The 15,508-nt window shown below is 51.5% G+C and overlaps 9 protein-coding genes across 9 annotated transcripts; 6 read left to right on the top strand and 3 right to left on the bottom strand.

The window, feature by feature from the left end:
- Positions 1 to 198: 198 nt before the first annotated feature.
- Positions 199 to 858, top strand: N7498_009794 (E2 ubiquitin-conjugating protein MMS2; the record flags this gene model as incomplete). The annotated part of the gene is made up of 5 exons (XM_058456850.1): positions 199 to 271; positions 340 to 419; positions 483 to 608; positions 663 to 742; positions 798 to 858. The coding sequence occupies 5 exons, from the start codon at positions 199 to 201 to the stop codon at positions 856 to 858; spliced, it is 420 nt and encodes a 139-aa protein (XP_058303749.1).
- A 444-nt stretch (positions 859 to 1,302) lies between these two features.
- On the top strand, positions 1,303 to 2,260 carry N7498_009793 (LYR motif-containing protein; the record flags this gene model as incomplete). The annotated part of the gene is made up of 3 exons (XM_058456849.1): positions 1,303 to 1,351; positions 1,413 to 1,573; positions 1,640 to 2,260. The coding sequence occupies 3 exons, from the start codon at positions 1,303 to 1,305 to the stop codon at positions 2,258 to 2,260; spliced, it is 831 nt and encodes a 276-aa protein (XP_058303748.1).
- Positions 2,261 to 2,470: 210 nt separating this feature from the next.
- On the bottom strand, positions 2,471 to 3,310 carry N7498_009792 (RWD domain-containing protein; the record flags this gene model as incomplete). The annotated part of the gene is made up of 2 exons (XM_058456848.1): positions 3,178 to 3,310; positions 2,471 to 3,096 (listed from the first exon to the last, which is right to left on the bottom strand). The coding sequence occupies exons 1-2, from the start codon at positions 3,242 to 3,244 to the stop codon at positions 2,471 to 2,473; spliced, it is 693 nt and encodes a 230-aa protein (XP_058303747.1). The 5' UTR covers positions 3,245 to 3,310.
- Positions 3,311 to 3,579: 269 nt separating this feature from the next.
- On the top strand, positions 3,580 to 4,838 carry N7498_009791 (ACL4 family protein; the record flags this gene model as incomplete). The annotated part of the gene is made up of 2 exons (XM_058456847.1): positions 3,580 to 4,136; positions 4,199 to 4,838. The coding sequence occupies 2 exons, from the start codon at positions 3,580 to 3,582 to the stop codon at positions 4,836 to 4,838; spliced, it is 1,197 nt and encodes a 398-aa protein (XP_058303746.1).
- A 209-nt stretch (positions 4,839 to 5,047) lies between these two features.
- On the top strand, positions 5,048 to 6,759 carry N7498_009790 (putative histone deacetylase SIR2; the record flags this gene model as incomplete). Its single annotated transcript, XM_058456846.1, has 5 exons — positions 5,048 to 5,273; positions 5,373 to 5,683; positions 5,742 to 6,293; positions 6,349 to 6,528; positions 6,577 to 6,759. The coding sequence occupies 5 exons, from the start codon at positions 5,048 to 5,050 to the stop codon at positions 6,757 to 6,759; spliced, it is 1,452 nt and encodes a 483-aa protein (XP_058303745.1).
- A 533-nt stretch (positions 6,760 to 7,292) lies between these two features.
- N7498_009789 (tRNA (guanine-N2-)-methyltransferase) lies at positions 7,293 to 8,984 on the top strand (the record flags this gene model as incomplete). Its single annotated transcript, XM_058456845.1, has 5 exons — positions 7,293 to 7,406; positions 7,557 to 8,428; positions 8,485 to 8,690; positions 8,754 to 8,878; positions 8,931 to 8,984. 5 exons carry the CDS (start codon positions 7,293 to 7,295, stop codon positions 8,982 to 8,984), a joined length of 1,371 nt encoding a protein of 456 aa, XP_058303744.1.
- Positions 8,985 to 9,095: 111 nt separating this feature from the next.
- Positions 9,096 to 9,898, bottom strand: N7498_009788 (HIT family protein; the record flags this gene model as incomplete). Its single annotated transcript, XM_058456844.1, has 3 exons — positions 9,096 to 9,343; positions 9,439 to 9,532; positions 9,653 to 9,898. 3 exons carry the CDS (start codon positions 9,896 to 9,898, stop codon positions 9,096 to 9,098), a joined length of 588 nt encoding a protein of 195 aa, XP_058303743.1.
- Positions 9,899 to 10,532: 634 nt separating this feature from the next.
- On the bottom strand, positions 10,533 to 12,915 carry N7498_009787 (B-type cyclin nimE). Its single transcript, XM_058456843.1, has 4 exons — positions 12,696 to 12,915; positions 12,552 to 12,641; positions 11,166 to 12,447; positions 10,533 to 11,113 (listed from the first exon to the last, which is right to left on the bottom strand). The coding sequence occupies exons 2-4, from the start codon at positions 12,558 to 12,560 to the stop codon at positions 11,016 to 11,018; spliced, it is 1,389 nt and encodes a 462-aa protein (XP_058303742.1). The 5' UTR covers positions 12,561 to 12,641; positions 12,696 to 12,915; the 3' UTR covers positions 10,533 to 11,015.
- Positions 12,916 to 13,603: 688 nt separating this feature from the next.
- Positions 13,604 to 14,886, top strand: N7498_009786 (mitochondrial 54S ribosomal protein uL2m; the record flags this gene model as incomplete). Its single annotated transcript, XM_058456842.1, has 2 exons — positions 13,604 to 14,719; positions 14,785 to 14,886. 2 exons carry the CDS (start codon positions 13,604 to 13,606, stop codon positions 14,884 to 14,886), a joined length of 1,218 nt encoding a protein of 405 aa, XP_058303741.1.
- Between the last annotated feature and the right edge of the window lie 622 nt (positions 14,887 to 15,508).

Below are 15,508 nucleotides of genomic sequence, written 5' to 3'. Positions count from 1 at the left end.
ATGGTCGAGCAACGCTCAAAGATGCGCAGTCAACAATCCCCGGCGTGGCATCTCCAAGTGCCAAGGCTCCGATAAGACCCGTATCGCACGTGACCGATCGGCTCTCCAAGCGGCAGCTGCCCCTCTTCTCCATGAACTCTCCCACTTCTACGTTGTTCCTCTCTTTTTTTCTCGTCACTTTTATTTCTTCGAACCACAATGGCTGCCAAGGTTCCGCGGAACTTCCGGCTCCTCGAGGAGCTGGAGAAGGGTGAAAAGGGATTGGGCGCAGGTACGTTTCGAGTTGTCATAACACACGAGACCATACGTATACTGACGTATTGTTCTCAAAAATTGCAGAGGCTTGCTCCTATGGTCTTGCCGATGGCGAGGATTTGATGATGAGCAACTGGAACGGAACAATTCTCGGTCCCCCTCACGTTGGTTTCCCCCGCATCCTACCTCTGTCGTCATGCACCTCTAACTCGAAGGATCCTTGTTAGAGCGTCCACGAGAACCGGATATACAGTGTCAACATCCATTGCGGACCCGACTACCCCGATAACCCCCCAACCATTCAGTTCATTTCCGCTGTCAACATTCCTTGTGTCGACCAGCGATCCGGAAAGGTGGGGATCGAATGAACACCGAGATACAACGCAATAGCTGAACGAATTTCTTAGGTTGACCCAACTAAGCTTCCTTGCCTCGCTCAATGGAAGCGCGATTTCACAATGGAGACTGTCCTGATTGAGTTGCGGAGGTCAGCTATGTTCCTTTTCTGGTCGTGGGACTTTGTAGTGCTAACATTTTCTTAGATACATGGCTTTGCCCCAGCACAAGAAGCTCCCTCAGCCTCCGGAAGGCTCGACTTTCTAAAGGCTTACATCGTCCATAGGGTCCACAAGCAATACGGAGTATCACGGTCCTGTTCTTTGACATTTCTTTGCTTTTTTCACTTATATGATGATTATCATAGAGCATGTACAGTCTTTGCATAACAGCATCGGCGCGATTTATTTGCAACTCTAGCCTTTACACTTCATCCCAGCTGGTACATACCTTGGGCGCCGGCCTAGTGGGTCTTGTATTGGTGTATAAAACGGCAATCTAGTCACACATCTCCTACCAATCAGCCGACTAGGGCATTGGCTGGAGCGCATTAAGTACTGCAATTTAAGTAAAACAATAGACGTTGCATACAAATTTAATCTGGGTCTCTGCAGCCATGATGCAAGTTGATATGGTGTCACGTGATGATACTAGACGCTTAATCTAATCACATACCTTCTCCAATTCCTTCAAGATCGTCTATTTCACGGAATGCCTAAGTTGGTGACACCAAGTCGCTCGGGGGTTCATCGCTTTGCTTGTAAGCTACTCCGTCTGTCTTTTCCCTCGTTCTCGCACCCAACTAATTGCGATTATCCTAGGTTTGGCGCTCTACCGAGCTCTTCTCCGACAATGTTCTCCTTCGGCCGGTAGCCAACCGTGGCTGGCCGAGACCAAGTCTCTCGTCATGGAAAGATTTCGAAGATACAAACAGCTTCAGAGTCCTTCTCAGGCGGCGAATGCTTTAAAGGCCGGATACAAGGTGCGCTTCCCGCCAAGTGATTTTCGAACCTTGCAGAAGCTAATGTCTCGAATTACGTGGAAGCAGACCCTAGATTTGCTTGATTCGGCATCAATAGGCAACAAGCAAGATTCAGAACAGATAAGCACGATTCTTGCGCAAGCCAAATCCGTGAAGGAGCAGTTCGCAGCCCAACAAAGGAAAAAGGCGAAGATGAAGAAACCGTTATCGCCACTAGAGGAAAGGAAGTTGGAGACGATTCGCTCTGAGCTCGAAACTTGGGAACGGAATGCAGACTCCCCATCGATCTTAAACCGCCCACGGCCTGTGAGCGGGAGACGAAAAGTACCGGTTTTGGTCAGTGCGCGTGGAGTGCCATTCTTGCGCATCAAAAAGCCACAGCCGAAAAATCTAAGTGGAGTTATCCGAAATAAGCTGGAGAAGCGCTGGCATCGGATTGAAGTGCGAGAGAGGTTGCAAGCGGATCTTCTTTTTGCCAAGGATCAAGATGTCTGGGATCGCATAACGAATACCAAGGACGAAGGTGCATGGGCTGAAGAGCCCAAACTTGCTCTAGATGACATTTGTGAAAAGATTCGGGATTCCGATAGGAAGAATCGCGAATTGGCCGAGAGCATGTGGAAGGTTGTCCTCAAAGAACGAGAAGCACTTGTGGAAGAAGAGAAGGAGAGACAGACACAGGCTTAGCGTGGTCTCTTGTCCTATTCTCCTGCCAGCAAACGCTTGATATTCATCGCGAAATGATACCCTTGTTTTCTTCAATTACATTTACTTAAGCGCCTAGAACATATACGAATCCTTGACCTTAGCGTCATCTCAAATGAAGCATAGGATGTAAAGATGTGTGTAGTTCACTCGTATGATTTCATTAGAGATTGGCAACTCGTATAAACATGTCTATGCAGAAACTTTGAGCTTATCAATAGGCGGCATGGCATCCTCATCTCCCTCGTCATAATCGGCCTTGCCAGCCAAACCTTGCTCCCACAACTGTCGCCCAGTAAGCTTCTTCTCCTCTTTCCCAGACCTCTTCTTCTTGTCTTCCGCTTCCTTCTCCTCACGTTCTCGCTGCTCCTCATCCATAATCTCCTGTTGGAATCGTGCATGCCATTCCAAAAACGTCTCTCTGTTGACTGGTGTGCCCTGGAATTTGCGGTTCTCCTCCTCTTCGGCCTTGGCCGCGATTTGCTCCTTCTCGGCTTGCACAGCATTCGCACGGTCAGCCATAAGAGATTCTGCGCTCTCCTTCAGTGCGCTGACGAGAGTGAAAACCATTGCCATTCCCATATTTTCTTCAATCGTGGGCTGGAGAGTCTCGAGGAGGTGCTCCCGGTCCTCTTGGATGTCTAGCCGAGAATGCTTTGGTGCATTGGGTGGGGAGGAGATTTTGAGTTCCGGGGCGACATCGGGGTATTCTTCGGGGTATGTGACTTCCAGGTATATGATGGGCTGCTCGGTTTCTTCGCCGTCATTCTCGGGCGGGTCGAGAGTTATCGATACTTTGTATGAAGTTTCGGAGAGGTCTGAACGTTGGAGACCAGCGTTAGCGGTAGGCGTTCACCAAATGGGACATTGTGTTTGGTAATGCAGTGCAAATCACCTACCTGTGATTTCCTCGGGAAAAATGGAGTCGAGGACCTCGCGCTCCTCGACTTGGTCTTCGCGACCCATTGTGTCTGATCCGCCCGCGGATTGGAATGATATCGGGTGGGATGGTCGAGCGAGAGTGGGTGGGATTACACCGAGTGGTAAAAAAGGGCCCGGTGGAAATCGGCGAGGGGGAATGGGTGTATTAATTTTATAGAGAAGATCGCATCGACTCCGCGCATGCAAAGCCGTGGGCGATGCCCAGTCCCGCATGCAAACCCGTCAAACAACACCAAAATTTTGGCAGCGGAGCTTCACTTTTTACTCCAGTTCCGCATTACATCGGTGAACAATTATTCTTCTTCATTGGTACAAAGCACTTTTCTTCTTTTTTTTTTCGATTGTACACCCGTCCTGTCATGGGAAAACCCAGACCGCAGAAGAAAAAGTCGTCCAAGTCCAGCAAAAAGTCCGTCCTCGGCCCTGGTGGCTCGGTCTCGCAAGCCAAAATGTCCCAAGACCCCTCCGCATTACTCGACCAAGCCACTATTCTCCTACAAACGGGCCGTGCTGATGAGGCGCTGGCAACTGCACAGGAGGCGCTGGACCTCGCAGCTGGAAACGCGTCTGCGCAGCTTCAAGCGGTAAACCTGCTGGGAGAGATCAACGTGGAGCTGGGCGAGATCGATACTGCTCGGGAATACTTCCTTGGTGCTGTTCAGCAAGATCCCAATGGCTCAATACCGGAGGCCGAGGGCGGTGGTGCTGAGAAGTTCTTGTGGCTTGCTCAATTGAGTGAGCAAGGTGGGGCAGACAGTGTGCAGTGGTTTGAGAAGGGCGTGTCATCCCTGAGACAGACTTTGCAGCAGATGGAAGGCAAAACGAGTGCGGAGGACATTGCCGATGCTACAGAGAAGAAGACCAAGATGGCGAATTCGCTCTGTGCTGTTGCCGAGATCTATATGACCGATCTTTCGTGAGTTACCTCTGTCATTGAGTATACAATAGCTCGGTCGCTAACGGTTCTACTTATAACAGTTGGGAAGAGGACGCTGAAGCCCGGTGTGAGGCGCTCATCTCAGAGGCTCTCGTCGTCACACCCGATGCGCCAGAGGTTTTGCAGACTCTCGCATCCATTCGGATATCGCAGCTGAAAACCGAAGAAGCTCAAGAGGCTTTGAAGCGGAGTCTGGCCCAGTGGAAGGACCTTGCCCCCGAAGACCCCAATGTGCCTGATTTCCCCGTGCGCATCAGTCTTGCGCGACTTCTGATGGAAGTGAACATGGAGTTCGAGGCCCTGGAAGTCCTCGAGCGACTGATCTTGGAGGATGACCAGAGTGTGGAGGCCTGGTACCTCGGTGGTTGGTGTCTCTATCTGCTGGCAGAGAAGCAGGAAGCCCCGAAGGATATCAAGGACGACGAGGAGGAATCTCCGAGACACGCCTCGCTGATTGCCAGTCGGGAGTGGCTCAAGCAGAGTTTGAAACTTTACGAACTACTCCAGTACGAAGATGAGCGACTCCGTGATCATGCTATGGAGCTGGTGCGAGGAATGAACCAGGAAATCGGTGAAGATATGGACGACAGTGAAGCAGAGGGTGAGGGTGCGGGTGAGGACTGGGAAGATGAGGAGATCGAAGTTGAATCTGACGACGACCACGAGATGGCCGATTCATAGACCTCCAAAAATTACGATATCTGCATGTGATGATTCTCTTTTTTCTTCTCTTTTTTTATACCAAGTAAATGTCACTACAAATTTCTTTTCATTGTTCGCCACCTGGAGGCCCCGGCCTCGGATAAAATTGTATCCGGTCGATGCAGATGCCGAATTTTGTGAACACCCTCTGCGCGACGCGACGACGAGGCTGCCAAACCCCCTGCAGGATGGATTTGGTACCAGCGCCGAGCGGGGAGACACCGGTGAAGACTCCTGTGGTCGAAGTGGAGGCCGTCGATCTCGCGGAGCAGGTCAACGCGGAGACGGTCGCGCTGGAGGAGGCATCATCCGACTATGAAACGGACAGCGATGATTCTGAGAATTGGGAGCTTATGTCTAACGGTGACAACACTATCCAGATCCTACGTGATGAGCAGCTTCATGATGGCCTCGGTATGTCCCTGAAAGACCTCATTTTCGCGTTACCCCGGACATCCCCGCTATCGGAATCCACATGGAGATTGGGCTAACCTTATACTCATTCACGTATAGTTCCCGGTGCCTGTACCCTGGAAGAAGCGATTGCATATCGAAAACGCTTGCATGATATCGGCAAGGCGGCGTTCGTAGAAGAGACTATCGCGCGAGAAACCGTGACGGCGAAGAAGCTTTGTACGGCATTTGGCATCGTGCCGCCGGCCTTCCTTGAAGGTGCACCGGACGAGGCATTCCATCCGCTGCTGGCGATCGCCATCTCCCGAGAATTCTCTCGGCGACCCAAGCTTCCTCAGTACAACTCGATCGACGATGCAGTCAAGCTTTTGCGAGAGGCTAAGAACATCATTGTGTTGACTGGTGCAGGTGTAAGTACCCCAGAAATCTTGTCTTGGATTCTGGCGCTGACTATCTTCGGACGCTCAGATCTCGACAAGCCTCGGTATCCCTGACTTCCGGTCAAAAGATACCGGTCTCTATTCGAAGCTGGCGCATTTGGGTTTGAGTGATCCCCAGGAGGTCTTCGACATCCATGTCTTCCGGGAAGACCCTAGCATTTTCTTCTCAATCGCCAAGGATATCCTTCCCACAGAAAAGAAATTTTCTCCTACTCATGGATTCATCAAGCTGCTCCAGGATAAGGGGAAGTTGTTGACCAACTACACCCAAAACATCGATAACATCGAAGCAAATGCGGGTGTTCTTCCAGAGAACATCGTGCAGTGCCATGGATCATTCGCAACTGCAACATGCGTCAAGTGCCAGCACAAGGTCAATGGTGACGCGATCTTCAACGAGATCAAAGAGGGCATCATTCCTGAATGCACTGTTTGCCGAAAGAGAATCGCGGAAGAGGGCCTCAAACCGCAAGGGTTGAAACGCAAGCGAAGCACGAACGGTCAGCAGAAAGATCGCAAGGAGTTTGAAGATAGTTCGGATGAAGATGATTATGAAATTCCTACTCCTGGAGTCATGAAGGTTGGTTACCTCCTTTGGCTCACGTGTGCCTTGACGGTTCTAACAATACCAACAGCCCGATATCACCTTCTTCGGAGAGGATCTCCCCGATGAATTTGGTCAGCGTCTGATCCACCGTGATCGGGAACTGGCGGATCTGGTCATCGTCATTGGAACTTCGCTGAAGGTAGCCCCCGTTGCAGAAGTGCCGGGGATCTTACCGCGCAACGTCCCGCAGATCTATATCTCACGAACGGTAAGTCAACTCACCGGGAATTTATGACATACGCTGACCATTCTCTAGCCGGTGTCACACACCGGGTTTGATATCGATATGCTGGGCGATTGCGACGTGGTGGTCTCGGAGCTCTGCCGTCGGGCCGGCTGGGATCTGCAACACCAAATGATACCCGTTGATGAGAAAGTAGAGGTCACTCCCGTCGAGGGATACGAGTCACGACATGTGTTTAAGGCGATTGGCGCATAGCGGCGGAGTTTAGGACACGGCTGAGGAAGGCGTCTATGGATTCACGGTTATGACTGGAAGAGGTGAATTCTCGGCTTGTGCTTCCTCGAATGCATGCTTTTCTGATAGAATCGATTTGGTTCCCTCTCGATCGGGGCATCTTTAATTTATGATGGTTTCCGGGCTTTTGACTGCGTTGGTTTGTTTCAAGAGTTTTAGATTTTTGCTTTAGAGTACACTGCAGAACAAGATATATTGAGCATCAAACGGATAAATTAACATTTGGATACTCAACACCTCCAGCCTAGAGCAAAAAAGATATCTGCCGCCAATATTGAATTTTCAAGTTAAAGCATCGTTTCATTCTGGCTATGAAATTAGACTGGTTGGTGGAGCATGCGTGGTTCCTGGATGCCAGACGCGTTCCATGGCAAAGATCGGGAACCCGATGAAAAAAAAATCGATCCCGCAGCGACACCCCACCACGAAACTGTGCCTCAACAGACCACGACCCACGACAGCAATTATATCTCCAGCCCCGGAGGACATTCGCTATGGAGTATATGATCCGGTTGGCCCAGTGCCATGAAACCTTTCGGGTGCCGGAACTCCAGTCCGTGGCCACTGCCGTTGGTGTCGATCTCGAAATTGTTTCTTACGATGAATTTGTATGTATCACCTTTGAAGTGCACCGCCACCTGGAGAAAGTCTAGGCAGGGCCCAATTTCATAGTTGATTGAAATTGGCCTGTCTACCTTGCGCCCGCGTCACTGGCATCATATTCTGCAGAGTCAGAGCTCGCTAATACCAGCCACTAGTCACCATACTGCATTGTGAAACTACAGAATGATGAAGCAGCACGCGCATTGATTTCGCGCACCATTCTAGCCAAAGATATCTCAGAGCTTTGGGGTCAAGGCACGAACTATGATGAACTGCATGCCGACGTGCGAAAGCGGACATCGCACCTCTGGGCCGACTATCACGGTATCCCGCTTGCATTTGCCTTGTACGGCTTTTGCGGGAAGCGCAGTCAAGACAAAAGGTTAGAGATTATTCGTTCATTCGCCTACATGGGTTTGACCGGCCCAATCCAACTCAAGAATCCTCCCTTGCAGTTCATCGTGATGGAGAAGTACGTTTCGGATTCCGAAGTAAACATCCTAGGCGCATCGCGGACAAAAGAACCGCGACAGGTCTTCCTTGGTCGCTTCATTGCCAAGAGCTGCCGCGATGCCATTGACAAGTACGATCTCAAGAAGCGGCAGTATATCAGCACGACTTCTATGGATGCAGAGCTCAGTCTTGTCACCGCGAACATGGCACTTGCGGCACCTGGAAAGGTCTTTTTCGATCCGTTTGTCGGCACGGGCAGCTTTATGGTCACTGCATCACACTTTGGAGCGCTGACTCTCGGCTCGGACATCGACCCCCGGAGTTTCCGTGGAAAGGACGAGGAGAAGGAAAAGGGGAAGAATATCAAAGCAAACTTCAAGCAATATGACATCGAGAGCAAGTTCTTGGATGCGTTTACTTCGGATCTTACGAATACACCCTTGCGAAACGCTCAGTTGCTCGATGGTATTGTTTGCGACCCGCCCTATGGTGTGCGAGAAGGTCTTCGGGTTTTGGGCACGCGCGATGGGAAGGTCATCGAGCCAGTCATGATCGATGGGGTTCTTAATTACTAGTGCGTGTTTTCATCCCCTTTGACACTGTTCGGCTGTCACTAACGTTGCCTTACAGTCGACCCGGATACATTCCTCCCAAGCGGCCTTATGGATTCGAAGCTTTGCAGAGAGACGTACTTGACTTCGCTGTTCGCTCGCTTGTTCCTAATGGGCGTCTAGCGATGTGGATGCCCACTTCGAACGACGAGGCTGTCGAGTTCCCCGTTCCCATGCATCCGAACCTAGAGGTAGTCGCCGTCTCTGTTCAGTATTTCGGCAATTGTAGGTTGAAACCCCACAGCTGGGCTAGGGACACAATGAGAATTAACGTGGTGATTTCAATAGGGGCTCGACGACTGATGACTTATCGCCGCCTTCCTGACGGGGAGGTCTCTGACATCTCCAAGGGACGAAGCAAGGCTGATGAACGCGGGATCAGCGCAGACGAACTCAATCGGTTCCGGCGGAAGGTATGTACCTGCAATTGTCCTTGCGAAGTGCATAGCTAATGAATTACGACAGTTTTTCGCAAGAAATTACGAAATTACAAGCGAAGCCAAGAAAGCAGCGCAATGAGAAAACCACGACATCATTTCCTTCATAGATGATCGCCCTTTTGTACATTGCTGTCTGAAGGGATATTTACATGGCTCTAGACAAAATCTCAGACAATCTAGCAAAGAGGCTCTACAACTTCCCCCACTGCTTGTCTGATGATCCCTGGCTAAGGTCGATACCCTCATTCTCCTGAATGCGCTGGACCTCCAGCGCCAACTCGGCTCTCATGGCTTGCGCCAACTCTGCGCCCTCCTCATCGTCGAGCTCTTCTCGCTGACCTTTGCCAAACATGGCAAAACCCGGCTTAGCAGCATATGTAGACGGGCGGGGAATGATATGAAAATGGACGTGAGGGACCACCTGCGCAGCACGGACGCCTATGTGTTTGAGTTAGAGACCGAATGAACGAGGGCAACGGAGCATTTCATCAAAGCTAAAATCTGAATAATCCAGGGGAGACAAAGATACATACCGTTATTTTGTACAACATTCCAATGTCTATCAGGGTCATCGCCAAACACGGTCTTGGTCACGACTCGTGAAAGAATGGGAAGCCACTTCCCCATCTAGAAGAGGATTAGTGACATTAGTAACGAGATCAGAGTATAAAACAGCTAAATCAGGAAGTGAGGCGTCCAAATCAATCCTTGGGACTGGCCACACCCAGGAAGATAGAATATACATACCTCTTGTCCCGCCTCAACGCCCATGTCACCCAGCATCTCATAGTGCCGTCTAGACGCTACAAGAACATGGCCGCGCGTGAGAGGCATAATATCCAAGAATGCAAGGACATGATCGGTAGAGAGAATCATATGCGCCGTTGTCTCAGAGGCTGCGTCCGGAGAGGCCAGTCTAGACTCGGCCTCGGTGAAGGGGGCGGGCGGGTTCGTTGCCCCGATATTGCAGAAGGGGCATCTTTCGGAGAACATGAGAAGAGGAATGTGGGGAAACTGAGCTCGGGAAGGAATCCTTTTTGATTCCGAGGACAGGAGTTTGGTGGAAGGAGATATATCAAGGATCCTGAGCTTGCGAAGCGGTTGTTCAGATTTGTGTTCACCGCCCGTAATGCCCTCAGAAGAGTTGGCTGGCGATCGATTGGGGACCGGGACAAAAGCTGAACGGGATGCAAGACTACTATGTCCGGATCACCGGTTTTGTGCGCTGAATTGGAGTGTCAACACTTCGGCACACTCGAGCTTGAGTTGATCGGGGTCAACGGCGGGGCGAACCTCGGCTACGGAGCAGATCCAAAGGTCCAAGTGCTGGTGAACGATTATTCCCCGTGCATCCGATCTGAGAAGAGACGCCTATGTACAGCAATTAAAAGCAAGGGAAAGTAATAGAAAGATCAGAATTGCATCCAGAACCACGCCAAGCAGGAATCACTATCTAGAAAGGAAAACCCCAAGTCTGAAACCACCCAATTACCCCTTCCAGACCAGCCATCCAATGTGCTTGCCAGCACGGAAGATTCCAACTCGGGGTCTTCCACACCGACAGATACAGATAACTCTTCCAAAGAACACCAAACCATCCCCAGGCCTCGCAGCACCCATTTTGTTCCCATCTGCAAGTTCCACACTGACATGAGGCCCAAGGGATTGCACAAGTCAAAGCGTATTTCCAAGGCTCTCGCAGTGAGGCATGTAACCCGAACGAATATAAATCAACGGCTGCAATAAGGTAAAATTCCGATCTGAAAAAATGAGGAAATGAGAAGAACAATAGAATCCGACGCCGGTATCACGACCGCGAATGAGAATGGAAAGGTATCAACCCCATGCACAAGAAAAACACAAGCCGGAAGAAAAAACCACAGGGCTGAGCGCCAGACACCCCCCATCACAGAAGACAAAATGCGGAAGCGCACAAATTCAATCAAGTCATCGTAAGAATATGCAAAAGGTATTCGATACCAGCACAATGAAATGCCAACAAATAGAGGAATTCGATCTCCCTGATCAATAGTCGCGAGAGCCTTGGGGTCGTCATGAAGGAAAGCGAAAAAGTCGACGCAGGGCTAGCATAACATCGTAAATGGTATTATTACTGTTCATCCTTGATGTAAGTGTACGGCTCCGACAGGGAGCTGTCGATGTACATGCTGTGGTACTTCTTGGCCCACTGGCGAGTCAAGATGGAAGCTAGAAAGGAAGGTTAGTCGAGCAAGTCAGATCGGAGGAACGGGAAACTCACCCTTCAAGAACTTCTTGCTGGCATACTTCTTGAAGAAGGCCTCGTGCGACACAGGGCGGTGGAGGTAGTCAATCATTAGGCGGAAAACGGGGTCGATTTCCTTCTCGGTGTATCCAGCGTAGTGGGCGAGAGTGGCGTCCCAAGGCCCGCGCTCCAGGATGAGGCGTGCCAAGTACATGGCAGCAGCGGCGATGTGGCTCTGGGGATAGCTCATGAAACGGTGGTCGAGCAGGCTGATCTCCATCAGGTACTTGCCGAGAGTGCGAGTCTGGATATCGTAGTTGTCGGCTTTGGAGATACGACGCAGGAAATTCATGGGGTTGGGGAAGCTCATGTTGTACTCGAGGGTTTGGAGGACGTGACGCTCGGCATCCAGGATCTCCTTGTCGGAGAAAGTCTCGTCGGCAACGTGGCTGAAGTTGGCAACGTGAGGGGACAGCACCTCCTCATACTTGGAAGCGATGAACATGGCAGTAACGCCGACGAGCTGCAGGCGGTCCAAAGCCACGATCTCAGCGGACAGGAAGCGGTCGATGATGTTGACGGCCAGGAACAGAGTCTCGGGAAGCAGGCGGAATCGAGTGTGAACCTCAATCAGCCAGTCGACGAGGATACCACGCATCTTCCATTCCAAGTCAGGCTGGTGTTCAATGTACTGATGGTTCGGCATCGTGACCATTTCGAGGTCCTTCAGGTAATCGAAGATCTCCACCACATACTCGGCAGCCATCAACGGGTCGTCCAAGTCCTCGGTATCCAGGTCGTGAACAGCTTCCTCCATAGCTTCCTTGATGCTCGTATTGACAACCGACTCGTCATCAACCACATCGGGGACCTTCTGGGTGTTGGGCTTCTTGAGAGGAGGTTCCTCCTCCTGCGACTTCTCATCCTTGGCCTTGGTGACCGGACGCTTTTGGCTACCGGGCTTCTTAACGTTGATCTCGCGATGGCCCAGGGGCTTCCGTGTTGAGTTGGTGCGACCGGGCTTCTGAATACCTCCAGTCTTCACAGTGGCCTTTGAGGTTAAGCCAGCCTTGCCAGCAACGGCCTTCTTTCCATCCTTGGCTCCACCCGCGTCGACCTTGTTCACATTGCTGACATCCCCAAGAGCAGCACGTCGGGTTCCATTGACAGCAGCGGGGGCTCGCTTGCTCGGCAGGGGCTTCTTGATGGCGTCAGCAGGGCCGTCAGTCTGAGCTGCGGCCTTGGCCCGCGTCAGACGCGTCGAAGGTCCGTTTTCGTCGTTCTCATTCATCGTGCCTCGGGTGCGAAGGCTACGGACCTAGATGACAGTCAGCTTTGCCATTCAAGCCAAGACGCGTCGAGTTGTTGCTCGAGACTTGATATCACGTCTCAACGCGATGTGTCATGGTCGGGAACACTTACCTGCGGCATCGTGGGAGAAACTCAAGAGAAGAGAGGGAAGAGGGACACGGCAGAGGAAAAGGAAGGGAGAGAATGGTAATTCTCCTCGTCCTATCGGCTCAGGTCAGCATTCCGTTCGGCATTACCTTGGTGGGGACCTCATACCAGACGGTCGAGATTGAAGTGCACGTACCACGCGTGACAATGCAGTCCCAAGGAACTACACTTGCCTCGAGGCCGATGTAGAGTTGGATCGGATGAGGTCTGAGGGTATGAGTCGCGAGTCACGACGCATGCAATTTGATGATGTTGATCGTGAAGACCCGTGAAGACTCTGGGTCCGTCACAGGGAAAACGCGCGAGAATGGGGGATTGAACGGTCCAGAGGGTTTCAAATCCACACGTGGAATCCGAGTAAGTATCACCCGGGATAGAATGGGGGTTATGAGAGGGGATGGGAGGGTATCTTGAAATGGAATGATGAAGGGAAAAGGAAGAACTCGAGAGGGCCAAGCGATGTTTGGCCCTACCGTGCCTAGCGCGGAAAACCGGTCAGACCTGACTTGACGCCCCACTCTGAAGGTCGCGCGGAGAACAATACCTGAAAGAAATAGGACCGAAATAGGAATGCCGTCGTACTCAATATTAGAATTGAATACAGAATAGGAAAATGAAATCGGAGGAGGAGGATAGGAAAGGAAGAAGTTGAAGTAGATCGAACAATGAAGGGACACGACGGGGGTCGTTACCTCGCAGTAACAGTGAAATGGTAACGAAGTGGAGTGGGTACGCGAGGGCGCGGCCAAAACGTGAGGCGCGAGGGCCAAACAAACCGTTGCCCGGCAACTACAGCGTCTTGGCGCGGCGATGTCACGGGATATCACGTGATACTTCACTTACTGCCTCAGGCCTCCACATCAACCACTGTCACGTGATACTATCACCAGAACTTTTTGTCCGTGTCCCGACTGGTCGAGCTTGTCCTGGTTGAACGAAGACCCCCGGTGGCTCTGATTTTGCGTCGCGTCCATCTCAATTCCCTATCCTGCATCCGCTGGATTCCACATCCAACAATGCTTCAACCCCGACTTGCCCTTCGGGGCATTCGGCTGCCATTCAGGTGTTTACCTGCCGTCCCATCCATTCCCACTCGCCGCTTCGCAACCGTCATCAGTGAGCTCGAAACTCCGTCTGAGAAGCCTTCCACCGCTGGCTTTGACCCTACTGCCTCTTTCGCACCTCCCCCAGCTCGCGGCGATACCGGCGTGAACATTCGCAAATATACTCCGCGCACCCCCGGTGTCCGACACTTGCGACGACCGGTTAACGACCACCTCTTCAAAGGTCGCCCTGTTCACCGCTTGACATTTCCCAAGCGTGGTCATGCCAAGGGTGGCCGTAACAACACCGGCCGAGTCACGGTTCGTCACCACGGAGGTGGTCACAAGCGTCGAATCCGCACCGTGGATTTCTTGCGGATGGATCCCGGCCCTCATCTAGTTGAGCGCATCGAGTATGATCCCGGCCGAAGTGCACATATTGCTTTGCTCCGCAGCAATGAAACCAAGAAACTGAGCTATGTCCTCGCAGCGGACGGCATGCGTGCTGGAGAGACGGTCCAGAGTTACATGCCCGGTATCCCTGACGATTTGTGGAAAAGCATGGGAGGTACAGTTGACCCTGGTGTGCTGGCAGCCAGGACCGCATGGAGAGGAAACTGCCTGCCTCTGCACATGATTCCTGTCGGCACTCTCATCTTCAACGTGGGATTGCGGCCCGGGAAAGGTGGCCAGCTCTGCCGTAGTGCAGGAACTTATGCCACCGTGGTTGCCAAGGGCAGTGACTCCCGCCAGCAGGAGATCGAACCTGAAACCGATCAACCGGAGGCGGAAAAGAAGCCTTTGACCCTCCGTGAAAGACAGAAGCAGGAGCGTCTGGCTCAGCATATTACTATCCGCCTCGCTAGCGGCGAGTCTCGTCTCATCCACAAGGATTGCTGTGCCACTATCGGTATTGCTAGCAACCCGAATTATCACTACACCCAGCTTGGTAAGGCCGGTCGATCCCGCTGGCTCAACATTCGTCCGACTGTCCGTGGTCTGGCCATGAACGCCATGGACCACCCTCACGGTGGTGGTCGTGGTAAGTCCAAGGGTAATGTTGATCCCAAGAGTCCCTGGGGTATTCCGGTATGTACTCATCTTTTCCACGTGCACTTTCATGCCCAATGCGCTCATCACTGATTTCTTTACAGACCAAATCCGGCTACAAGACTCGCCCGAAGTGGAAGATCAACAAGGCGGTTGTCCACCCCAGACCCCGCAACCAAGGCCAGCGTCGTCGTAAGAACAACTAGAGCATTATTTTCTGTCCAGGTGGCAGAGACGGGAACAGTCACTTTCCCATACATGCCTACGTCGCGTTTGAAGCTCATGCTCTTCTCATTTTATACCTCATCTCATTCTTACACGGGATGACTGTACGATATCTTTTTTTTTGGGTACTGTTTTATTGCATCCCAGCGGTCTCTTCATTCTGCTGTTCACCGTCATTGGGAGACTTGTTTCCATCATTGGTTGGAGCTCAGGCAACGAGGCACTGTATAGTATGTCGGCTGAAGGCCACGCACAAAATAACAAAATGGAAGGAACCTTGGAAATAGACCGATATAACGCTACCTAACCAGAAACAAAAGCTGTATATGTTAAATGTAAATTGTCATTGTGCCAAGAGGGTTGGAGATACGATCCGCAGAGACCCGTCGATCTGCCAAGACCCCAGGCAGCGCCGGTGGTGCGTACTCCCCATGTGCCGATCGCCAGGTGTCAGCGCCTGACAATGGAAATTAAGGGTTTCCCCATAGTTCCAATTAGAAGATTATCGAATCAAGAGGAAAAAAAAGGGGGTCTTTTAAAAGCTAATCAATGTAATTCTTGAGGCCAAGAGTCACCCTCAGCCTTCCTTTGATACGAGAGTTC

Source organism: Penicillium cinerascens (genome assembly GCF_028974065.1).
Source record: "Penicillium cinerascens strain IBT 15544 chromosome Unknown scaffold_4_segment0_segment1, whole genome shotgun sequence".
Classification (NCBI taxonomy): domain Eukaryota; kingdom Fungi; phylum Ascomycota; class Eurotiomycetes; order Eurotiales; family Aspergillaceae; genus Penicillium; species Penicillium cinerascens.
Note: the sequence above shows the minus strand (reverse complement) of the source record. Positions and strands in the feature narration are given on the sequence as shown.